Genomic DNA, 26,651 nt, shown 5'->3' with positions numbered 1-26,651 from the left:
AAATGATTAAGCTTATTATACTTTATGAGAATAATTGTATCTGTAAATATTTATAATTAAAAGTTGATTGGTGTACCACAAAGGAAACATAATACAAATACTATTAACGTTTTGTGGAAGGATGATTAATTACAGCTACAGAAGATTTAGGAACTGTTCATAGGGAAGGAAATTTTTCAGGGTTCTTGAAAAAAATAAATAAATTTGAGAGGGTGAGCAGGACATGAGAATGGGAGACAGTGGGCATGATCGAGGGGATAGAAGCAAGGGAGTACAGGATGTGTGTATGGATTCATCCATAATCACGTATGGCTTCATGGCAGAATACAGAGAAGATAGAGTGACGTATGGTAGAATGTGAGGGTGATTATCATAGGTTGAAACCAAGTTATTGAAGGCTTTGAATATCAAAATAATGAATTTGGATTTTCCAGTCATGTGGAGTTATCAAGAAATTGGTAGCAGGAGAATGGTTTGATCCTATTTGTGTATTTTCCTTGAGTAGTTTGGATAGAGTTTGAATGATTTTTCTTTTTAATGAATTCAGTTGGATTATTTATTCATTTTGAGGAGAAAATCATTGTACAACGTACAAGTGGCAACATTCTTTTAATTATACATCAGGAAACATGATTCCTTGAATATTGGAATGCCATTACTGTGTTAATATCAGCAACATTTGTCAGATAATGATTCTGGGGAAAGCAGTAGGTTTTGTCATAGGTATGTTATTCTAACATAAATTCGGGGAAAAAATGGCTCTGTTCTTGACATTGGTGAAGTTTTCAGAGATAAGTGTTAGAAAATAACATGCTTCTGATTGTGTAACTATAAGATAAACTTAGTTTTCTTGAATTTAGCAATGTTGTGGCACATTTCCTCGTATTTGTGTTAAATAATTCCAGTTTGGGTGATTGCAGTTCTGCTCAATGAGGCTTTGCCTCATTAGCAACTATGTCAGTTGCCTGAATTCCACTGTCATCAGTGCAATATGCTATGCCATTACCATAACATTTATGGTAAATGTTTTATGAGTAATGTTTTAGAAAAAAAATTAACAAAGAAAATGTGTAATATTAAGCAGAAAAGGAAGTAGTGATAATAGCTGCTGCCATTTTGCTTTAAAAGTACCAGATTCTGTTCATAATGCTTTATTTATATTATTTTGTGTGTTGGGTGTGTAGCAGATGAGAGGCAAATAACTTGTGGGTGGTTATCTATAGGTGACAAAGTTGGGGTTCAAACTCAAGTCTAATTGGTTTTAAAGCGACGGCTTTTAACTATATTGTACTGTATGGACAATACGGTATTTTTGTTCTTTTAATTTTTTAAAGCTTTTTGTCCAGTTTTATTGAAATATAATTGATAGGTAACATGTCTTAGTTTAAGGTGTACAACATAATGATTTGATGTATGTATATATTGCAATATGATTTATCACAATAAGGTTAATTAACAAATCCATCACCTCATATAGTTATTTTTTGTATTTGTTGAGAACTTTTATAATCTACTCTCTTAGGAACTTTAAAATATAGTATTGCCAACTATAATCAACATGCTGTACATTATTTACCCAGTATTTGTTCATCTTATAACTAGAAGTTTGTACTCTTAGACCACCTTCACCCATTTTTCCCAACCCCTGCCCCCTTACCTCCGGCAATCACCAGTCTGTTCTCTGTATCTAGAGCTCAATTTTTAGATTCCATTTATGAGTGATGTTTGTCTTTCCCTGACTTATTTCACTTGACATAGTGCCCCCAAGGTCCATCCATGTTGTTGCAAATGGCAAGATTTCCTTCTTTTTTACAGCAGAATAATTAATATCATCTTTTCTTTATTCATTCATCTATCAATGGAAGCTTAGATTGCTTGCATGTCTTGGCTATTGTAATTAATGTTGCAATGAACATGGGGATGCATATATCTTTCCAAGCTAGTGTTCTTGTTTTCTTCAGATACATTTCCAGAAGTGAAGTTGCTGGATCATATGGAAGTTTTGTTTTTAAATTTTTGAGGAACCTCCATACTGGTTTCCATAGTGGCTGCAATAATTCACTCAACTCTTAAATGAGCTTTCAAAGAAAACAAAGATGGCTATGCCAGTCTTTACCCATGATGGGTTGTTCAACAGGTAGAATAAGTAAAATGTCAGAAGTTTAGCAATATATAATAATAGATTAGAGTCAACATAAAATTTGTAAGCAGCTTTTGAAGCTCCACTGGAAGGTCTAGGTGGTATAGCATGGTAAACTGTGAAAATTGTCTACTTGTGGGCATCAATTAAATATGATTGCCTCCCACATGAATTCTGGTTACAGGCTGAGACTTTGATATATCTAAATATTTGAAAAGAATTTCAGGTTTAAATTCTTCAAAATTTTAGATATAACAGCGTGGGTGGTCTAAAAACAATTTTCATCTACTTTTTTGTCAAGTCTATTTTACTATCTATGTTATTTACCTGCATTCTCCTCCAGAGAGTCAGATGCTTATATCACTCTGTGTTAAAAACAGTAAATATGACAGCTTATCAGAATTAGAAAGTCATGTTATTTGATGCCCACTCACTTTGACATGTTAACAGACAGTTTGAGGATTATACAACATATTTAACAATTTTACATGCTTCCTTCATAGAGAAATTCTGAAATACATTTATTTATACTTTTAATTTCTATTTCCTAGATATTTTAATACTAATAATTATTTTTTGTTCCATAAGCATAGAATTTTATTTAGGAAAATAAATTCTTGAAATATAGATTTATTCTGAAAGCTCATAAAAGGAGAGTTAACAATACATTTTATGTTTTAGATTACTATGAAAGACTGTAATCTTAGTATATTTTAAGCAAACAAGTAATCTACTTTGCCATGTTTTTGCCGGTGTCGCTTATATTTTAAGAAACATTTTTAAATTTAAAATGCTTCATTATTAGTGAACACTATGTAGCATGTTGTTTAGATTCATTATTTCATACATTTCACTGTTGTGACAAAAATTTATGAGTAAACATTATTTACATGAATTCATGTAGGAAGAATGAATATCTCTTGCAGCTGAAAAAAATCAGCCTATTAACAATACCATATTTGAAGGATTCTTATTAAACCAGCAAAAAATCATCTAATGGGGCTGTTTATATTTGATTTACTAATTAAAAAAGTTTTCATATAAATTTGTCGGAAATGCCCATATTTTATTTTAAAAATTACTAATAAGCCACGTCTGTAATTAGGAAGCAAAATCTCCTCTAGGAAGCAGTGCTAAAATAAACAAAAGAAAACAAAAAAAACAAAAACTGGAGCACCAGAATAATCTAGTCGTTGGATACATGCTTCATGGATAAAATGTTTTATAAGATACTTTGGAATTGTGTTAGCATAGACCTACCTTATATTGACTTATGCTTCATAACGAACAATATTTCTGGTGAAGCCTTTAGATGTTTCCCACTGACCCTGGCTACAACGAAACAATTGGAAAAGCAACAGCTATGGATGACACTCAAGATATCTTAAGTATGCACACCCAGTTGAAACTTTTTTGTGTAATCTAAATTCTTCTACTCATGATCTCATCTTTAGTTTGCTATATAAATTTCTCTACAGAAGTTCCTTTTTTGTTTTTACTTTTTTGACATTTAAAAATTAAGATATAATTGATAAATAGCATTATATTAGTTTCAGGTATACAACACAGTGATTGGATATTTGAATATATTGCAACATGATCACACAATGTCTAGTTAACTGTACATAGTTACAAAATTTTTTTCTTGTAATGAGACCTTTTAAAATCTAATCCTTTAACAACTTTCAAATATACCATACAGTATTATAAACTGTAGTCACCATGGTGTATATTATATTCCCATGATTTACTCATTTTATAACTGGAAGTTTGTACTTTTTGACCCCCTTCCTCCATTTTTGCCACACCCCGCCCCCCCCTTGTCTCTGGAAACCACCTATCTGTTCTCTGTATCTGTGAGCTATTATTATTATTATTATTATTATTATTATTATTATTATTATTATTGGGTTCCACATGCAAGTGAGATCATATAATATTTGTCTTTTCTGTCTGACTTACTTCACTTTGCATACTGCCCTTCAGGTCCATGCATGTTGTTGTAAATGGCAAGATATTATTCTCTTTTTATGGCTGAATAACATTTCAATATACATAGGTACCACTTTTTCTTTGTTCATTCATTTATCTGTGGAGATCCTTGCCACTCTCTGCTTTTCTGTACATCCTCACCAACATTTGTCATCTCTTGTTTTTCTGATAATACCCATTCTAACAGGAGTGGGGTGATATTTCATTGTGGTTTTGATTTGCATTTTTCTGATGGTTAGTGATATACCTTTGGGCCGTCTATGTCTTGTGTTTGTTTCAGAAAAATGTCCGTTCACATCTTCTGTCCATTTTTTAAATGAATTGTTTCTTTGCTGTGGAAATGTATGAGCTTTTTTTAATATTTTATATAGCAATCTGTTATCAGATATAATATTTGCAAATATTCTCTCCTAGTTGGTTGATTTCCTTTTCATTTTGTTGGTGGTTTCCTTTGTTGCTGTGCAGAAGCTTTGCAGTGTGATGTAGTCCCACTTGTTAATTTTTGCTTTTGTTAGCTTTGCGTTTGATGTCAAATTTTTTTTAAAAATCCTTAATTTAAGGAAGCTCCACTAAGCGAGAGCACATGTTGCTGTTTTTCCAGTTGCTATTCCCGTCATTTACACATTGCTTTTCTTAGTATAATATCATCACCATAAGGAGGCATCACTTCTCTACTTATTATACTACAATTTGCTTTGAGGTTATCCAGCTCCTGTAGTCTTTCATTATTTGGTTGGCTTCCCCTGTGTCTCAATGTTCTGTATACTCTTCCTCCAAATTCCCTCAGTTAAATAATTTTATTTCTACAAATTAACCCCTTTGTTTTACTCCTCTAAAATAATTAATTGTACTTTTGATCATTAGTTCACAAAATAAGTCAAAATTCTAACATATTTGTGAAATTTTACTTTAAAAAGATTGGGTTAGAAACACAGATATTGGGATTGACATATGCACATTACCATGTATAAAATAGATAACTAGTAAGGACCTACTGTGTTATAGCTCAGGGAACTTTTCTCAGTACTCTGTAGTAAGACCCCTACGTATGAATGAGTTCCGTTCTGAGACCCCTTTTGTAAGTCTGATTTGTTTGTAAGTCCAACAAAGTTAGCCTAGGTACCCAACTAACACAGTCAGCTATATAGTACTGTACCGGTTTATAGGTTTATAATACTTTTCACATAAATAATACATAAAAAGCAAAGAAACACACACACACACAATTTTGATCTTATAGTACAGTACCTTGAAAAGTACAGTACAACAGCAGGCATACAGGGCTGGCACTGAGTGAACAGGCAAGACGTGTTACTGGAGGAGGGACAGGAGGGAGATGGTAGAGCTGGAGGATCGTCATCAATAGGAGATGCTTGCTTCCGGACACCCTGGGCTTGAAATAAGAATACTGTACTACTGTACCCTATACAGTACTGTACAGTAAAGTACACAAAAGCACAGCCACTTATAGAGGATGCATCCACATGACAGCGTATGCCAGAAACTTGAATTAACATGATTAGACGTGCAAAGTTGCCGTCTTTGAAAGTTTGCAACTTGAAGGTTCATATGTAGGAGACTTACTGTAATGACTGATATGGGAAAAGAATGTAAAAAACAGTGAATATATGTATATGTATAACTGTTTCACTTTGCTTTACAGCAGAAACTAGCACAACATTTTAAATCAACTATACTCCAGTAAAAATTTTTAAAAAATAGGATCCTAAAAAAAAAGGAAACACAATTGTTAAACATTTTGAGCATTTATGATTTTACTGAAATACATATTAAAATATTTATTTAACAATCCCAAGGCAATCAGTGAAGAAGGTGATTAGGTAGCTTTTATATTGCCAGTATTTTTACCTGATATAGTTAACTCATAATTTTATTAAAATATTTTTTAAAAGAATTTTTATTTCAATCTCCTATTGTAATTGTCACCTATTTTTTAGGGGTTTGACATGACCATTGTGATTTTTTTGTGTGGTACCATTGATATTCACTATCTGGATATACTTTTTATAGTAAAGACAAATATTTTTGTGAATAAACACTTTTTTAGTCTCACATGATAGCCATTATAACCATTTCTATATTAGTACTTCATGTGCCAGGCACTATTTACTTCTATAAATACTTTTGAAACTGTTAATAAGAAAAATTAAGTTTATGTTATTAATGATTAAAGTAAAATCCTATTTACATTTAATATCTGGCTTTATAATATTCTAATACAATTATTTTATAAATAATTAAAAACAATAAAATGCAGCTATGAAGATCAGAGTGTGTTTATTAGCATAATAAAATTTAACTCATAGAACTGAAGTGAGAATAACAAAATAATATAATACCACTGACTAGTGCCTGACACATGGAAGGGTCACAACAAATTGTTTATTATCTCAGATGTTTCTCTTCTTTAAAACTTGAGAGTTTTATTATGTTGCATTTAAAGAGTGTTTAATTTAGTTTTATTTTTTCAGAGCACCTTCAAGTTTAAATCTGAGAGTGATATTCATTTGGCAGAACATCATAAGCAGGTTCTGTATGATGGGAAACTTGCAAGTAGTATTGCATTTACATATAATGCTAAGGCGACTGATGCTCAGCTATGCCTGGAATCATCACCAAAGGAAAATGCATCGATTTTTGTGCATTCCCCACATGCTCTCATGCTCCAGGTGGGTGAATTGTATCTTAGTCTTCATGTCCTCATCAGCAGTGTGTCTTTACATAGTAAACATTGCTCGTTTATAAATCTCCAGTTGCTCTTTGTTTTTCCTTTGTGGTTTTTTAGTTCTTTGAATAATGTTTTTGCCTTCTACCATTTTGGCAATATATTTTACCTTGGACTTGCCTCCTTAGTAGAAAATCTATCTTTTCTGTTGTATCATATGTTATATCCTTTGAAATAAGGTCAGTGAATTAGCTAAATAGATAATTATAGATATTAAAAAAATACTTTGCTTTAGGAATGTATAACTCCCTAACATAAAAATTACCTGTTTCTTTACGTCCATTAATAGCATCTCATGTTCTAAAATATATTTTGATTTAGAACTTCATATTTTCTGCGTAAAAAATCTCTCAACTTAAGATTTCAAATTTAAGTGATTAGCAAAGATACTTCCAATTTTTGTTTTACATATGTATCAAAACTATAAAATTTTGATTTTAAATTTTTAAAAATAGATTTTAAAATATCTTTAATTTTCTTACAAAGTTATTTAGAACAAGGAAATAATGATAACATGCTTCAGAAAATTTTAATAAACATTTTTGTTTTTGAACATAGGATGTAAAAGCTATAGTTACACATTCAATTCATAGTGCAATTCATTCAATTGGAGGGATTCAAGTGCTTTTTCCACTTTTTGCACAACTAGACAACCGGCAGCTCAATGACAGTCAAGTGGAAACAACTGTCTGGTAAGTTTTCTTTGAATATGTAATTTATGGTATTTTTTTCCTCACTTAGATTATTCATGGTGCACTTGGTCCGTGCTGTGTAAATGTATTATAATACTGGCTTTTATTCTTGAAGTACTAATAAAAGTTTCTTTAGGATTAAGGCAGATATATATTTACACAACGTAAAAAAGCCTAACACTTAGATGTTTATAACCACAAAGGAGTGACTTCCTTGATAATAAATAAAAATTTCTTACTAGGTGTAGCACAGTGATAATAATATGAAGTTGAGGAAGAGTGTTAGTGCTGACCTTACCCTTTGCAAATGCTCATTGTTTGGATTGTCCGTGAAATCCTGTTGGAGTAAACAAAATAACAGGATAAAGTTTATTCTCAAGAATAATATTTAATAACAGTTACATAATTTATACCCTAAATATTGGTATTATTCTATAATGCTAACATCATAAAACTAGCACAGTATTAATTGATATTAGCTTTTTTAACATAAATCTTGTTTGAGAACCTAAATCTAACCAGTGGCATATCCATCCATGTTTTATATATTCAGAATCTTCTAATTAGACTGATTTCATGTGCAAATTTTATAGCTTCTATTTTTTTAATTAAAAAAACCACATATATCAAACTCTGATTTACTTTTATATCTTAAGATCATATATGTCATAAGTTAAATGTGAATTTTAACAGCTATTTGTGTACGTTGCTATGTTTAGAGAATTTAAAGGGAAAGTTATATAGGTAAACATTAATTTCACTTGCTAAACAGTAATACAGGAATGCTTCATTAGTATGTACACGTATACATGAGACTCTTTATGGGCCATCCAGTTTTGAGTTGGTAGAAAAACCAATGAATGAAACCAAGATGGGAAAAATTTAAAGTCCATTGAAGTGTAACTTATGATTTTCTCATATTAATTATTTAAATTAGCTGTTAACCAAATTCTTAGTATTGCTAATAATATTATCCCTGTATTGAGACCATCTTTATGTAAAGTATAAATCTAAATATAAATGTGACCTGTACATTTACAGTAGTCAGCTCCCATCCATGGGTCATACTTTCTTTTATATGAATATAATGTAAAAGTTGGAGTTTTAAAGTGGGAAGGATTCTTGAGACCATGTCCTGCTGAGACATTACTTTATTATGAGATCTTAAATAATTTTATTGGGAGACAGATCAGCTTAGTGGAAAAGTGAAACTTTAAATTCCAGTCCTAATTTAAATTCAGAAATATTTTGCTCTTTATCATCTAAGTGAACTAGTGCACATTATCAGCAATTTAAAAACTAGTAAGTGCTGTGAAAAGAAGTTAGAGATGAAGTAGCAGTTAGAAAACTAGATGTAATTTAAATATTTCATATGAGTTAATATTAAGTCCATAAGTATTTTATCCTGAAATGTTTTGTTTTGTGTAGAAAACTTAGAAAGATTATGCAGTTTGAAATGTTATAACTAGAATGATTATAATAATTTATATCATCATGAGTAGTTATTATAAAATCTTAGTGCTAAAACCATATTTAACAGGTTATCTGGTCCATTCATCCAAGGCACATGGTTATTTTTCATTGCCTGTCTTCAAAACTCATTTTAGTGTTTTTATTATATTTTGATATTTAAATTGTATTTATTTCATCATGGAGATAAAAGACAGTGGAAGGGATCAGCTTTCTGATTCTCATTTTGATTTGTTTTTAGTTCTTTTATATCATTCATGTTAATTTTTCCATGTAATAACTTTAACTTTTTCAGTGATATATGTGTTCCTAGTTTATGGCCAATAGAAAACATATAATAAGAAATGTATCACTTTCCTTTTTAACAATAATACATACCCAATTTCAGCCCTACCCTGTGATTCACTTATGTGCTCTTTTGAATTCTTATCTAATAGTTTTTCATTAATTGTTTCAAAGCCCTTGAGGTCTGAGGTTGGCTCTCTAGCGGACATTTGTGTGTATCAGTAATATATTCTTTTGTTATATTTAAAGTTTTAAGGGGCACCATTTTGGTGGTGTTACTGTCTCAGTTTTTAAAATGTTAAAGGCAAATTTTTAAATGGGACGTCCCCTTCTGCTTGAAGAACATAAATTCTTAGCTTTAGGGCAAGGATTGATAGAATTTCTTATTTTCTGGCTATATCTTAAATTCATATATATGAATGAGAAGTTAAAATAGGATATATTATCTTATCTTTAGTTAGTTTTAAACTCTTCTAGATGAATAAGAATCTATTTAAACTTTAAAAATCTTTGAAAAAATTTTATGTACCTTTTTTTGAAAATCTTTTTATGTAATAAATACATGCCCCAAATTGCAGTATTATCTAATTCTTGATTACTTTTTGGAGAAATTGAGCTAAGCTCTAAAATAAGTTAATTCTTTGCCTTCTGTGTTTCAAGCTAAAGCATTTTAGTTTCCATTCACTTTCCTCCACTCAGTAGTCCCTGTTTATGAAACTTTTTATTGTTTATATAAGCCTCACCTCTGTTGGCACTACTTTATTATTGTTCTAGTCATTGATGAGTTTTACTGTATATAGGGGGCTTAATATTAAAATAATTTATTGAAGGAATAATCTTATTTTCTGGAGGCTTTTAAAATAGGCTTTATTTGTGCAGGAGAAGTTTTGTGGCTTTGTTTTATCATGAAAACTACATATTATAGTTGTTAAATGTATGGATTTTCAAGTTAGACAGACTTGGATTCATATCTCTAGTTTACTGTTTATTATTTACACAACTTTAAGTGTGTTATCAACTATTTTGTGTTTCAGTTTCTACCAGTATACAATTAGAATAATAATAGCTCACTGGATTATTTAAATTAACTGTGATAAAATATGTAGATTGACATAGGAGGCACTCAATACATGCTGGTTTTGTTATGATGATGACAATGGGTTAGGTGATCTAGATTATCTCTAATATTACAGTTTTATATTTAAAAATATATCATCAATCATTGAGATTGATTGTCATAATAGGGGGCATATTACTTTATATTTGAACTATTCTACCAATGTTATTTACAATAGAGAATTACTTATTCAAGTGATGATGTAGAACTTACATTTTGAATTTCAGTTGTAGTGATGAAAACTAATTGTGAACTGTCTATCCATTTTCTAGATGTAGTGGTTTAAAACTGAAGAATGTGTTAATTCAAGTTTTGAAGCCAGTACCAAGTTTAAAAAAAAGCCTGCAAAGGTTTAAGATGATTTTCTTTAGCTGGTTTTGGATTTTGTTGCTATCTCATTAGTGTTTAAATCTCCAGGAATAACACTTTTTACTGCTTTTTCCTTTTAACATGTAGTTTAGCCTTTGTGAAACAAACAAACAAAAAATGAACCACAAACGGAATAGATGAATGTTATTGAACTGAGATAAATGGCTTGTGGCAACACATATAGTATTTATAATGTGACTTGATTTTGAATAAGTAAATAATGCCAATATGTAGTTGTTATAATGATTTCATCCTATTCATAATGATTCTCAAGCACCTTGATCACCTTGAGTAATTCTGCCAAGTGACGAAAGCTATTTGGAAGTTTTGTCATTCCTCGGAGATTAATACTATTTTATGTTGGACTGGTCTATCCCATTCTGTCCAGTGATCATTGAGAGCAATAATTAAACAAATTGCCTTTCACTAGATATTTAGTAAATATTTATTTAATGTATAAATATGAACAAATGTTTAATAAATGATTTCAAGAAGTATAATAAGTCCAATCTTGAAATAATGATAGCTTTTGTATATTGTGTTTAGGAATGACTTAGTAAATTAGAAATTTCACTTTTCCTTTGATTTGGATGATCATATACATTGACTATAAACGTCCTGTCTTTCTCCAGCTTGGCCCCCAATCCCCTTTTGTTTGAGTGCTTGTTACTAAATTCTATAGGTGATAGAAAGCAAAACGAATCTTACTCATTTGACTTAGGAAGAATGTGCTTTGAAAAAAATGTGTGTTTTCTGACACAAGGTATAAATAGGCTTTTGTATATCAAAGGGTTAAAAATACAGAGAGAGTAGTTCTCATTAGAGACAGTGTATGCATTGAGCAAGCCTTCTTTTGGTGTCAGATAGACTAAGGCTCAAACTGGTGTTATATTTTGTACTATATGTTCTTAGGTGATGGGGCTATCTGAGAGTATGTAGTAGTAGCACAAGGTGTTTACTGAGTACTTACTGTGTGCCAGTAGCTGTTTGTAATTGTATTATCTCATTTAATCCTATTCTGCTGATGAGGGAGAGGAAAATTGAGTATCTTTTTGAAGGTCGTAGAGATTTAAGTGGCAGGTTAGGACCAGAATTCTAATTCTGAAAGCCTGATTCCAGAGCTCATACTCTGAACTACCATGATTAACTCTTGAGAATCACCTTTGCAAGCTGTGGAATGACTTTAATACTGTAATGCCAACTTTATCTGATAGTAATATGAATTAAAATAAGGTAGAATATATAAAGTATGTATCCTAGTGAGCATCTGGTACATAGTAGGCATTCAATGAGTTTTCTTCATTTCTTCAGTAAATATTATGTAGTCTATTGATGTGATGCAATTTTGTATTACTAAAATGTATTTTAAGCTGTTTTAACTCTGATAAATTTTATAAACTAAAAATCAACCTCAAGTGATCATTTAATGAATTCTTGTAATTATATAAATATTTTTCTCAGAGAAGTGTTCTTTGTGTTTCTAGATATAATACAGGTTCTTTGATAGACTGCTTGATGGAATATAAGCTATAAAAAATTTAGAAAATCCCATAAAGCGTTATGTTAATGATCCTATAATTAAAAATCCTCTTGTAATTTGAAAATTTATGACTCATTAATTAGTCTGTTTCATGGGCTTAAATCCAGATTTTTTTCCTAAAAACTATCTAGCTAGCCAGTTATTCCAGTAATTATCTTGATTTTTATAGACCCTTTAATAATTTAATTTTCATTATAAAGTCCTGATAGGATTGTTGTCCTATGTAAACCAATAAAATTACTTGGAAATTTCAGCATTTCAATGTCTAACAACCCAGATTTCCTCTTACACTTCAAAGTGACATAAAAATCCTTTGTCTGACTGTGTTTTCTGATTTTTAGCTCAGAGAAAAGTGCCTATTACACATATAATGTCAAAAATGTCTACACATTTTTCAACAAATTGACAAAAAATGAAATGTGACTGCTTTTCGTAGGCTAAAGTGAAATCAGTACTTGTTTGTAATGATTGTCTCCCTTGTGGAGGTTGTTTGTATGTGTAAAATATCATTACAGTTAGTTTGGTTTTCAGAAGTATTTAAACATTTAAAAATGTATATCTATAGAATTATGTTCTTTTTATTTTCTTTACATATTTCAGGAAAATGTACATCTGTTACTTGTTTATATGTATATTTGCTATTTTGCCTTTTTTTTAAGTTTACAAAATTAGTAATGAAAATATTCTTTGAAGTGACACAGACACATTGTATACCATGACTACTATTGAAGAAGGAAAACCAAATAATAATCTGTTTAGTGAGATAAATTCACTGGGCAAATAAATCCATAAATAAAAATTAAAATACAGTATTCTGCCTGAAACAAAGGGGAATTATAGTGTAGTGTTCAAATAGCTTTCTCTTCTTTGTCAGCCAAGTTCTTCTTACTCTATGGATCCTTTACGGAAGGTATCTGATAATAAAGTTTATGGTACATCTAATAATTTAATGTTTGTTATTGTCAACAAGAAAGGACAGTTTGTTTCTTTTAAACTTACAACTTCTGATTCAATGACTTTTCATATAAGCTATTTTTCTCTTGTCCATTTCAGTGTTTTTCATAATAAGTGATTGCTCTTTGATAATAATTGCTTCATAAAAAGTTTCTTGTAAATTTAGTGAAATCTGTTTTTAATTCTATATTACTTTGTGCTGTTTCAATTTTCAACATATAATTTTGCTCTGTGCATTTTTACTGCCATAAAGGAAGCCTTCTGGTTTTTCTTTGACCACAAACAAACAAACAAACAACCAAGACATCGTTTTGGCAAAGGGGTAACTACAAATTATTAGTTGCAGGAATTTTGGCAAAATGGACACATCTTTACTGATTCTGTTGCCTTAATGTTCCTCTAGTTTGCATATCCACATTCTCTGTCCTTCAATATTTTAATAATATTTTGTAACTGAAGTTGTTATTTTATGCATGTAAAAGCATTTATTTCTTTTAACTTTTCTATGTCTTTACCTTGCTTTTGAAAATATTAAGGTAAATTGCTTCATTTATTTTAATTTTATGATTCATATAGTCTAAAACTAAAATAAGTATTATTTGCTTTTATGAGGAACATTGCCATATGCCTAAATATTCACAGTTTATCCTCAGAAGCTCAGAATATTGCTGGTGGAAGTTAGGTATACATCTCCCAAGTGTTTATGCTCTCTTCCCTTTCTCTCCCCTCGAAGTGATGACCATTATGTGCAGTGAGTGGAATCTTTAATGAAAGAATTAATAAGGCATCATCAGGAAAATACTAGTTAGTTTAGTATGGTAATTTTTTTAAAGATTTTTTTTTATGTAGACCATTTTTAAAATTTTTATTGAATTTGTTACAATATTGCTTCTGTTTTATGTTTTGGGTTTTTGGCTACAAGGCATGTGGGATCTTAGCTCCCCAACCAGGAATCAAACTCACACCCCCTGTATTAGAAGGTAAAGAAGTCCCTAGTATTGTAATTTTATTGGCTTTTATCTTACTTCGCTTCTGGGTTCAAATTTGCTCTAGCAGCCTTCGATTTAGGCTCATATACCCAAACTCAAACTCAACCTGCTCCAAATAAAACTCATAACCTTCTTTTCTGCAAGTTTTCTATCTCTTGATATTCTTTTTATTTTTAAATTTTTAAATTAATTTTTATTTCTGTTAAAGACTTCATTTTTTAGAGCAGTTTTAGGTTTACAATAAAATGGGAAGGAAGAAACAGAGATTTTGGATATACTCCCTCTCTTCACACATACACACCCCCCTTATTATCAACATCACTCACCAGAATCGTGTATTTTTTGTAACAAGGCTGAACGTAAATTGGTAGATCGTCATCACTTAAAGTCCATAGTTAAGAATTCACTCTTGGTGTCATACATGTTATAGGTTTGGACAAAAATATAATGCCATATACCCATCATTATCATATCATAAAAAACGTGTTCACTTCCCTAAATATATTTTGCATTCTACCCTTTCACACTGCCCCCAGGCAACCACTCATCTTTTTATTGTCTCCATAATTTTGCCTTTTCCAGAATGCCATATAGCTGAAATCATACAGTATACAGCTGTTTCACATTGTCCCCTTTCACTTAGTAATATGCAATTAAAGTGCCTCCATGTCTTTTCATGGCTTGATAGCTCATTTCTTTTTAGCACTGAATAATATATAGTCCATTGTCTAAATGTACCACAGTTTATTTTTCCATTCACCTACTGAAGGACATCTTTGTTGCTTCCAAGTTTTGGCAATTAAGAATAAAGCTTCTATAAATATCCGTGTGTATGTTTTTGTGTGGATGTAAGTTTTCAACTCCTTTGGGTAAACAGGAGCATGATTGCTGGATTATATGGTAAAAAATATGTTTAGTTCTATAAGAAATCTCCAAACTATCTTCCAAAATGGCTGTACCATTTTCATTCCCACCAGCAGTGAATGAAGTAATAGATTATTAGTTCCTGGAGGTTTCTTAGATTATTAGTTTCTTGTCAGTTATTTCAGATTTTCTACATAGACACTCATGCTGTTTGTGACCAAAGGCAGTTTTATGTCTTCTTTCCCAATCTGTATGTAACTTATTTCCGTTTTTCGTCTTATCACGTTAGGTAAAGACTTCCAGTGTGATGTTGAAAAGGAGTAGTGAGAGGGGACATCCTTGCTTTGTATCTGATCTAAGTGGGAACACTGAGATTTTCATCGAGTATGAAGTTAGCTGTAGGCTTTTTATGCAGAGTCTTTATCAAGTTGAGAAAGTTTCCCTTTATTCCTAGTTTCCTGCGAGTTTTTATCATGAATGGCTGTCAGATTGTGTCAAATGCTTTTTCTGTATCTATAGATGTGAACATGTGATTTTTCTTTTTTAGACTATTGCTGTGATGGGTGGTGGATTATATTAAATGATTTTCGAATCTTGAGCTAGCCTTGCACAATTTGGATAAATCCCATTTGGATGTGGTGAATAATTCTTTTTATCTTGTTTGGATTCAATTTGCTCATGTTTTGCTGAGGATTTTCGCATGTCATAATAAGTAAAGAAGACTAGACCAATATAGTCTTCTTTACTTATTATGACTTTGCCTAGTTTTGTTATGAGTGATGCCGGCTTCATAGAATGAGTTAAGAAAGTAGTTCCTCTGCTTCTATCCTGTGAAAGACATGTAGAGAATTCGTATGATTTCTTCCTAAGGTGTTTTGGGTTTTGGTTTTTGGGGTTTTTTTAGCTCTTTATTGGAATATAATTGCTTTACAGTGTTGTGCCAGTTTTTGCTATACAACAAAGTGAATCAGCTGTATTTATACATATATCCCCATATCCCCTCCCTCCTGCAGCTCCCTCCCAACCCCCCATCCTAGCCCTCTAAGTCATCACCTGTCATCGAGTTGATCTCCCAGAGTTATGCAGCAGCTTCCCACTAGCTATCTATTTTAATTTGGTAGTGTATATATATGTCAGTGCTACTCTCTCACTTCGTCCCAGCTTCCCCTTCACCCCCCATCCCGTGTCCTCAAGTCTGCTTTACATCTGCATCTTTATTCTTACTCTGTCACTGGGTCCTTCAGTACCATTTTTTTTTTACATTCCATATACATGAGTTAGCATACGGTATTTGTTTTTCTCTTTCTTGCTTACTTCTCTTTGTATGACAGACTCTAGGTCCAGCCACCTCACCACAAATAATTTCATTCCTTTTTATGGCTGAGTAATATTCCATTGTATATATGTGCCACATCTTCTTTATCTGTTCATTTGTTGATGCACATTTAGGTTGCTTCCATGTCCTGGCTATTGTAAATAGTGCTGCAATGAACATGGTGCTACATGTTTCTTTTTGGATTATGGTTTTCTCAGGGTATATGCCCAGTAGCGGGATTGCTGGGTTGTATGGTAGTTCTATTTTTAGTTTTTTTGTCTTATTTTAAAAAAATTATTTATTTATTTTATTGGCTGTGTTGGGTCTTTTTTGCTGTGTGCGGGCTTTCTTTAGCTGCAGCGAGTGGGGGCTACTCTTCGTTGTGCTGCACAAGCTCCTCATTGCCGTGTCTTCTCTTGTTGCAGAGCATGGGATGTAGGCTTGTGGGCTTCAGTAGTTGCAGCACATTGGCTCAATAGTTGTGGCTCACAGGCTCTAAATTGTAGGCTCAATAGTTGCTGTTCACGGGCTTAGTTGTTTTGTGGTGTATGGGATCTTCCTGGAGCAGGGATCAAACCCGTGTCCCCTGCATTGGCAGGCGGATTCTTAACCACTGCATCACCTAGGAAGCCCCTATTTTTAGTTTTTTAAGGAACCTCCATACTGTTTTCCATAGTGGCTGTACCAATTTACATTGCCACTAACAGTGCAGGAGGGTTTCCTTTTCTCCACACCCTCTCCAGCATTTATTGTTTCTAGATTTTTTGATGATGGCCATTCTGACCATTGTGAGGTGATACTTCATTGTGGCTTTCACTTGCATTTCTCTAATGATTAGTGATGCTGAGCATCTTTTAATGTGTTTGTTAGCCATCTCCATGTCTTGTTTGGAGAAATGTCTGTTTAGGTTTTCTGCCCATTTTGGGGTTGGGTTATTTGCCATTTTGGTATTAAGCTGCATGAGCTGCTTGTATATTTTGGAGATTAATCCTTTGTCAGTTGCTTTGTTGGCAAATATTTTCTCCCATTATGATGGCTGCCTTTTTGTGTTGTTTTTGGATTCTTTGCTGTGCAAAAGCTTTTAAGTTTCATTAGGTCCTATTAGTTTATTTTTTATTTTATTTCCATTATTCTAGGAGGTGGGTCAAAAAGGATCTTGCTTTGATGTATGTCATAGAGTGTTCTGCCTGTGTTTTCCTCTAAGAGTTTTATAGTGTCTGGCCTTACATTTAGGTCTTTAATCCATTTTGAGTTTATTTTTGTGTATGGTGTTAGGAACTGTTCTACTTTCATTCTTTTACATGTAACTGTCCAATTTTCCCAGCACCACTTATTGAACAGGCTGTTTCTTTTCCATTGTATATTCTTGCTTCTTTTGTCAAAGATAAGATGCCCATATGTGAGTGGGTTTATCTCTGGGCTCTCTATTCTGTTCCATTGATCTATACTTCTGTTTTTGTGCCAGTACCATACTGTCTTGGTCACTGTAGCCTTGTAGTGTAGTTTGAAGTCAAGGAGCCTGATTTCACCAGCTCCGTCTTTCCTTCTCAAGATTGCTTTGGCTATTCGGGGTCTTTTGTGTTTTTATACATATTGTAAAATTTTTTGTTCTAGTTCCTGTGAAAAATGCCATTGGTAATTTGATAGGGATTTGAATCTGTAAATTGCTTTGGGTAAGACAGTAATTTTCACAATGTTGATTCTTCCAATCCAGGAACATGCTATGCACCTCCATCTGTTTGTATCATCTTTGATTTCTTTCATCAGTGTCTTATAGTTTTCTGCATACATGTCTTTTGCCCCCTTCAGCAGGTTTATTCCTAGGTATTTTATTCTTTTTGTTGGCAGTGGTAAATGGGAGTGCTTTCTTAAGTTCTCTTTCTGCTTTTTTGTTGTTAGTGTATAGGAATGCAAGAAATTTCTGTGCATTAATTTTGTATCCTGCTACTTTACTAAATTCATCAATTAGTGCTAGCAATTTACTGGTAGAATCTTTAGGGTTGTCTGTATAATATCATGTCATCTGCAGAGAGTGACAATTGTACTTCTTTTCCAATTTGAATTCTTTCTATTTCATTTTCTTCTCGAATTGCTGTGGCTAAAATTTCCAAAGCTATGTTGAATAACAGTGGTGAGAGTGGGCACCCTTGTCTTGTTCTCATTCGTCTTTTACCATTTAGAAAGATGTTGGCTGTTGGTTTCTCATATATGGCTTCTATTATGTTGAGGTAATTTCCTTCTGTGCCCATTTTCTGGAGAGTTTTTATCATAAATGGGTGTTGAATTTTGTCAAAAGCTTTTTCTGCATCTGTTGAGATGATCATATGGTTTTTATCCTTCAGTTTGTTAATATGATGTATCACATTGATTGATTTGCATATATTGAAGAATCCTTGCATTCCAGGGATAAACCCCACTTGATCATGGTGTAAGATCTTTTTAATGTGTTGTTGGATTCTGTTTGCTAGTATTTTGTTGAGGACTTTCGCATCTATATTCATCAGTAATATTGGCCTGTAATTTTCTTTTTTGGGGACATCGTTGCCTGATTTTGGTATCAGGGTGATGGTGGCCTCGTAGAATGAGTTTGTGAGTGTTCTTCCTTCTCCTGTATTTTGGAAGAGTTTGAGAAGGATAGATGTTAGTTCTTCTCTAAATGTTTGATAGAATTCGCCTGTGAAGCCATCTGGCCCTGGGCTTTTGTTTGTTGGGAGATTTTTAATCACAGTCTCAATTTTAATGCTTGTGAGTGGGCTATTCATATTTTCTATTTCTTCCTTGTTCAGTCTTGGAAGATTGTACTTTTCTAAGCATTTATCCATTTCTTCCAGGTTATCCAATTTATTGGCATATAGTTGCTTGTAGTAGTCTCTCATCATCTTTTTTTATTTCTATGGTGTTGGTTATTACTACTCCTTTTCCATTTCTCGTTATGTTGATTTGCATCTTCTCCCTTTTTTATTGATCTTTGCTATTGTTTACTTCATTTCTTTTTTATTTATTTTTAATCTCATCTTTATGATTTCTTTCCTTCTGCTCATTTTGGGGTTTTTTGTTCTTCTTTCTCTATTTGTTTTACGTGTAAGGTTAGCTTGTTTTATTCAAGATTTTTCTTGTTTCTTGAGGTCGGATTGTATTGCTGTAAACTTCCCTCTTAGAACTGCTTTTGCTGCATCCCATATGTTTTGGGTTGCTGTATTTTCATTGTCTTTTGTTTCCAGGTATTTTTTGATTTCATCTTTGATTTCTTCAGTGATATCTTGGTTGTTTAATAACGTACTGTTTAGCCTCCATGTGTTTGTATTTTTTACAGGTTTTTTTCCTATAATTGATAGCTAGTCTCATGGCATTGTGGTTGGAGAAGATGCTTGATATGATTTCAATTTTCTTGAATTTACCGAGGCTTGATTTGTGACCCAAGATGTGATTGATCCTGGAGAATGTTCCATGTGCCCTTGAGAAGAAAGTGTTTTCTGCAGTTTTTGGATGGAATGTCCTATTAATATCAATTAAGTCGAGATGGTCTAATGTGTCATTTAAAGCTTGTTTTTCCTTATTTATTTTCTGTTTGGATGATCTGTCCATTGGTATAAGTGGAGTGTTAAATCTCCTACTATTATTGTGTTACTGTCGATCTCCCCTTTTATGGCTGTTAGTATTTGCCTTATGTATTGAGGTGCTCCTATGTTGGGTGCATAGATATTTACAGTTGTTATATCTTCTTCTTGGATTGATCCCTTGATCATTATGTAGTGTCCCTTCTTGTCTCTTTTAATTGTCTTTACTTTAAGGCCGAATTTGTCTGATATGAGTATTGCTCCTCTGGCTTTCTTTTGACTTCCATTTGCATGGAATATCTTTTTTCATCCCCTTACTTTCAGTCTTATGTGTCCCTAGGTCTGAAGTGGGTTTCTTGTAGGCAGCATATATAAGGGTCTTATTTTTGTATCCATTCAGCTACTCTGTGTCTTTTGCTTGGAGCATTCAGTCCATTTACACTTAAGGTAATTATTGACATGTATGTTCCTGTTACCATTTCCTAATTGTTTTGGGTTTGTTTTTGTAGGTCTTTTCCTTCTCTTGTGTTTCCTGCCTAGAAAAGTTCCTTTAGCAATTGTTGTAAGGCTGGTTTCGTGGTGCTGAATTCTCTTAACTTTTGCTTGTTTGTAAAGTTTTTGATTTCTCCATCGAATCTGAATGAGATTCTTGCTGGGTAGAGTATTCTTGGCTGTAGGTTTTTCTCTTTCAAGACTTTAAGTATATCCTGCCACTCCCTTCTGGCCTGCAGAGTTTCAGCAGAAAGATCAGCTGTTATCCTTATGGGTTTTCCCTTATATGTTATTTGTTGCTTTTCTCTTGCTGCTTTTAATATTTTTCTTTGTGTTTAATTTTCACTAGTTTGATTAATATGTGCCTCAGTATGTTTCTCCTTGGGTTTATTCTGTATGGGACTCTTTGCTTTTCTTGGACTTGATGAACTATTTCCTTTCCCATGTTGGGGAAGTTTTCCACTATAATCTCTTCAAATATTTTCTGAGACCCTTTTTTTTTTCTTCTTCTTCTTCTGGGACATCTGTGATTCAAATGTTGATGTGCTTAATGTTGTCACCAAGGTCTCTGATACTGTCTTCCATTCTTTTTATTCTTTTTTCTCTTTCCTGCTCTGTGGCAGTTATTTCCACCATTCTATCCTACAACTCACTTACTTATTCTTCTGCCTCAGTTTTTCTGCTGTTTATACCATGTATAGTGTTTTTAATTTCAGTTATTGTGTTTTTCATTACTGTTTGTTTGCTCTTTAGTTCTTGTAGGTCCTTACTAAATGTTTCTTGTGTTTTCTCTATTTTGTTTTTGAGATTTTGGATCGTCTTTACTATCATTACTCTGAATTCTTTTTCAGGCAGTTTGCCTCTTTCCTCTTCATTTATTTAGGCTTGTGGATTTTTATCTTGCTCCTTTGCCTGCAAGGTGTCTCTTTGTTTTCTCATTTTGCCTAATTCATAGTATTTGCTGTCTCCTTTCCCTATGCTGCCTAGAAGTAATTCCTCTTGTTTTTGTTCTCTGCCCCCTGTGGTGGGTTTGGTCCAGTGTTTTGAGTAGGCTTCCTGATGGGAGGATCTGGTGCTTGCTTTCCGATGTGTGGGTCTGAGTCTTTTCTGTCTCATTAGCAGGGCCATGTCAGGTGCTGTGTTTTAGGGTATCTGTGAGCTTAATATGGCTTTCGGCAGTCTGTGTGCTGATGGGTGGGTTTGTGTTCCTGTCTTGTTTGTAGTTTGGTGTGAGGTATCCAGCACTGGCAGTTGCATGCACTCAAGCGAAGCCAGGTCTTAGACTCTGATAGAGGCCTCCTTGAAAATTCTCTGCAGTTACTCTTCCCTGTAGCTGAGAACTCTCTAGTGGTCTAGTGTCCTGGACTCAGTCCTCCCTCCCCAGAGCCTCTGACTTGACTATTGGTCAAGGAATCGAGACTCCAGAGGTTGCTCGTCCTTTTTTTTATCTTCTGTGCTTAGCACAGTTTCAGTGTCTCACGGGGTCACACGTGCAGAGGCCTCACACCTGGTCCTTCACACCAGAGTTCCTGGTGCAAAATGGCTCCTTTAGGTGTTTGGTAGAATTAGGCAGTGAACCCATCTGGGCCTGGTGATTTCTGCTTGTTAATTATTGATTCAGTTTCTTTAATAGATATAGGTATATTCAAAATGTCTATTTCTTCTTGTGTGACTCTTGGCAGATTGTGTCTTTCAAGGAATGGTTCTTTTCATCTAGGTTTCCAAATCTGTGGGCATAGAATTGCTCTCAGCATCCTTTATCATTCTTTTAATTTCCATGGGATATGTAGTTATGTCTCTTCTTTTAATTCTAATATAAGTATTTCTGTCTTTCTTTTTTTCCTTTATTAGTTTGGCCTAGAGGCTTATCAATTTTATTTATCTTTTTAAAGAACCAGCTTTTGTTTTCATTGATTTTCTTGATTGATTTCCTTTTGTCAGTTTCTTTGATTTATAATCTGATTCTTATTATTTCTTTTTGCTGCTTATTTTGGATTGACTTTACTCTTCTTTTCCTAGTTTCCTCAGGTGGAAATTTAGACTTTTGATTTTAGATCTTATATATATCTATATGTTCATTACAGAGGCCTGAGGATCCACATCCAATGTGTGGAGGCATGGTTTTTCCCCCACACCACCAAGGGTTCTCTGTGACACCAGCTGGTATCCTATAATTTAACTCAATTCTAACACTCAGATCTGACATAGCATCAGATTGCACAGGTTAAGAGCTCAGTCTCACAAGACTGGCCTTCTTCACTTTAGATGCCAATTCCAAGTCCAGTGCTTCTGACCAACTGACTGTAGATTGCAGGTTCCTGTAAGCTCCTTCTTGGACTTCAGATATACTTACAAGCCCAGGTTGTTACTGGTACTTCTGACTGACTGGCTATAAACCAGAAGTTCCCACCACCCCCTTGGGTTCTATTACTTTGCTAGAGTGGCTCACAGAGCTTAGGGAAACATTTTACTTACTGAATTACTAGTTTATTGTAAAAGGATGATAAAGGATACAGTTGAACATCCAAATAAAAGTGATGCATAGGGCAATGTTTGGGGAAAGGGCATGGAGTCTCCAGGCCCTCTGCAGGTAAGCCACCCTTTTAGTACCTCCATATATTCACAGACCTGGACACTCTCCTAGCCCTGTTCTTTTTTTTTTTTTTTTTTTTTTAATGGTAGCTTCATTACATAGACATGAGTGGTTAAATAATTGACCATTGGTAACTGAACTCAGTTCCCAGCTCTTCTCCCCTCCCTGGAGGTAAGTGGATGGGAGGGAAGGCTGAACTGAAAGTTCCAACCCTCTAATTAAATAGTTGCCTGTGTTGGCAACCAGCACTCATCCTTAAGTGAGTTCCAAAAGTCACTTCATTAACACGAGAAAAGGCAATTTTTATTGCTCCTATCCGTTAGGAAATTTCAAGGGAGCTCTTTGCCAGAGCTGTGTGCCAAAAATGGGGACCAAGAACAAATACATATTTCTTATTATAAATGACAATATCACAACATTCAATGCTGTGAATTTCCCAGTAATCATTACTTTCATTTTATTCCACAAATTTTGGTAAATTTTATTTTCATTTTTATTTCATTCAAAATGCTCTGGATAAATCTCTTGAGGTTTCTTCTTTGACCCATATGTTATTTAGAAGTGCACTGTTTAATGTTCACTTTGTGGGATTTTCCAGTTGTCTTTCTGCTGCTGATTCATAGCTAATTCCATTGTGATCTGAGAGTAGACATTGTGTGATTTACACTATTTTAAGTTTATTAGATGTGGTTTATGGCCCAGAATGTGGTCTAGCTTAATGAAAAGGTCCATGCAAGCTTGAGAGGAATGTTTATTCTAATGTGGTTGGTTGAAGTAGTGTATAGATGTCAGTTATCTCCAGCTGCTTTTTGGTGTCCTTGAGTTCAGCTATGTCCTAACTAATTTTCTAACCACTGTAGTTGTCCATTTCTGAGAGAGGAATGTTGAAATCTCCCAACTATGGTAGTGATTTCATCTATTTCTCCTTAATGTTATATCAGTTTTTGCTTCACATAGTTTTATGCTCTGTTGTTAGGTATATATACTTTAGGTATTGTTGTCTCCTTGGAAAATTGATTCCTTTATTATTGGGTAATGCTGTTCTTAATCTCTGATACTTTCCTCGCTTCGAAGTCTTCTGTGTCTAAAATTAAAATAGTACTCCTACTTTTGTTTGTTTGATTTTTGTCAAAGATGCAAAAACAGTCTAAGGGAGGAAGGATAGTTATATCCTAAAAATGAACCTCAATCTCACCCTCACACCTTATTAAAAAGTAACTCAAATATCAAGTGTAAATGTAAGAAATAAAACTACAGAACTTCTAGAAGAAAACATAGGAGAAAATCTTTGTGACCTAGCCTAGGCAAAGGTATTTTAGACATGATCCTAAAAATGTGATGCATAAAAGAAAAAAATTGATAAATTTTCCATTGGCTTCATCAAAGTTAAATTTAACCTTTTATTCTGCAAAAGAAACAATGAAAAGACATTTTACAGGTTAGAGGAAGATGATAGAAAATCACTTATTTGACAACTTATATCAATATTAAATTTAAAATTCTCAAACACTAGTACTAAGGAAGCATGAAATTCAATTTTTAAAAAATGGGCAAAAGACCTGAGCAGATACTTCATCAAAGAAGGTATAAGAATGTCAAAATAGCACTGAAAAGATGTTCAACATCATTAACTAATTTATTTAAAGCACTATGAAATGTAACTATACACTTAGTAGAAAGGCCAAAAGAAAATACTCATAATGTCAAGTGCTGGTAAGGATGAGGAGCAACTGAAACATATTACTGGTGGGATTTGCAAATGGTACAGACATTCTTGCAATTTGGCAGTTTGTTATGAAGTTAAGCATATACTTACCATATAATTCAGCCTTTCTACTCCTGGATTTGTGTTGATGAGAAACAAATGAAAACTGTTCACACAAAAACCTTTACATGAATGTTTATAGTAGTCCTATTCATAATATCTGTAAAATAGATACAGCTCAGATGTACCCATTAGGGAATACTATTCATCAGTTAAAAGGAAAAAAAAAGAAAACTCTTGATATATGCAACTACTTGGATGAATCTCAGAGGCAATATATTACTATCAAGAAAGATATATTAAGATTACATACTATATGATTCTACCTATATGACATTCTTGATAAGTCAAAACTATATCCATATAAGAGATAAGTAGTAACCCAAGGTCATTTTGGCTGCTGAGAGAGTGTGACTGTAAAGTTATAAAGGGATAGGATAAATGAGGTTTTGTGTGTGATGGAACTCGTCTGTATCTTGATTGTGGTGGGGTTATACAGATCTATATATCTAACATGCTCAGAATTATATACACACATAAACACACACAAAGAAAAGAAGTAAAGAAGTTGGTTTTACTACATGATCATTTAAAAATGAAATTAATTATGAGAAGGATAGAAAATTCCTGAACATAAGTGAAGCCTAAGTATCAAATAATTATTTCATCTTTCTGTGTAGCTAGCAGTTTTAATATTTATTTCATTTTTTTTTTTTTTTTGGTTATTTCAGCACTTCTAGGGTGTATTTTTAATTCTGCGTCTGTAAAATGGGCTGGGGCTTGACAGAAAGTAGAGCCAACGCCAGGAGGAGGGACCGTGTATTTGGCCTCCCTGTTGTGCATGTTTTGATCTTGAAGGGCATTAGAGTATGCACATATAGTTAAAATCACCTATTTGTCATTATAACCTATCTCTGTTTTTCTTTTAAAGCTTTGAATTTCTTAGGTGTTAGGGAGTTACATCATTAAATTTCTAGATTACTCATGTATCCATGGATTATACATCATAGTGGTGCTGCCACTTGTAACATGTCCAGAAAGCTTTCATAAAGGTACTAGGACATTTAGAGCATTGTGAAAGTTTGTTGGCTATAATTAAATTAAAACCAAGTAGGCTTTGATAGTTATTTCTTTTACAGTGGAGTGTTTTTATAAATATCTATTGGTTATTTATAGAGAATTATGAATAGAGATGATCAAAAGGCTATTTGGTTGTCAAACTGTAAAAACTGGTAGTGTTATACCAACACATAACAATATCATGAAAGGTTTGGAATTCCTTTACAGGTGCAAATTTTACAATTTTGTTTTCTTCATAAGACAGATTTTGACACATTTCAGTTACAATTTTACAAATGTTTATTTTTTACTATAATTTATTTTGTCAGAAATAAAATAGGCTGATGAAACATAAAATTAAAATCCGTTGCCAGACAAAGGAAGGTTAAAAAGTGTAATAGCCTGACTAACTTTTAATAGGGCCTTTAAAGAATGTCCTTAGGTAGCCATGAGAGTGGTAGCAATTCAGTCATGAGGCTGCATGCCTCCTTATCAGGCTGAAAGAAAAGGTAGAATTTACTAAGGAGAGATTTCATGACTAAGGGAGGCTTAGTGATTTCATGTGCTACCCAGTGTATTTCATCTGTCCTCACATTTTACTGTACTGCATTTCACTGTTTTCCTTATTTGACTCTGCAGATAAATGTATTTTACTTATTTCGGCATGTATCTCCACTTGATGTCTGAATTGATGAATGTGACAGTTTGTATA

At 33.1% G+C, this 26,651-nt stretch overlaps 1 protein-coding gene across 4 annotated transcripts in view; it reads left to right on the top strand.

The window, feature by feature from the left end:
* NBEA (neurobeachin) overlaps window positions 1-26,651 on the top strand; it is a 625,442-nt gene that overhangs the window by 123,816 nt on the left and 474,975 nt on the right. For all 4 annotated transcript variants that reach the window (XM_057707391.1, XM_057707390.1, XM_057707389.1 and 1 more), the window contains exons 9-10: window positions 6,625-6,822; window positions 7,437-7,570. In XM_057707391.1, the coding sequence (XP_057563374.1) occupies window positions 6,625-6,822; window positions 7,437-7,570 (332 nt within the window). The remainder of the gene's footprint in view (window positions 1-6,624; window positions 6,823-7,436; window positions 7,571-26,651) is intronic.

This window comes from Hippopotamus amphibius, chromosome 14 (genome assembly GCF_030028045.1).
Source record: "Hippopotamus amphibius kiboko isolate mHipAmp2 chromosome 14, mHipAmp2.hap2, whole genome shotgun sequence".
Classification (NCBI taxonomy): Eukaryota; Metazoa; Chordata; class Mammalia; order Artiodactyla; family Hippopotamidae; genus Hippopotamus; species Hippopotamus amphibius.
Note: the sequence above shows the minus strand (reverse complement) of the source record. Positions and strands in the feature narration are given on the sequence as shown.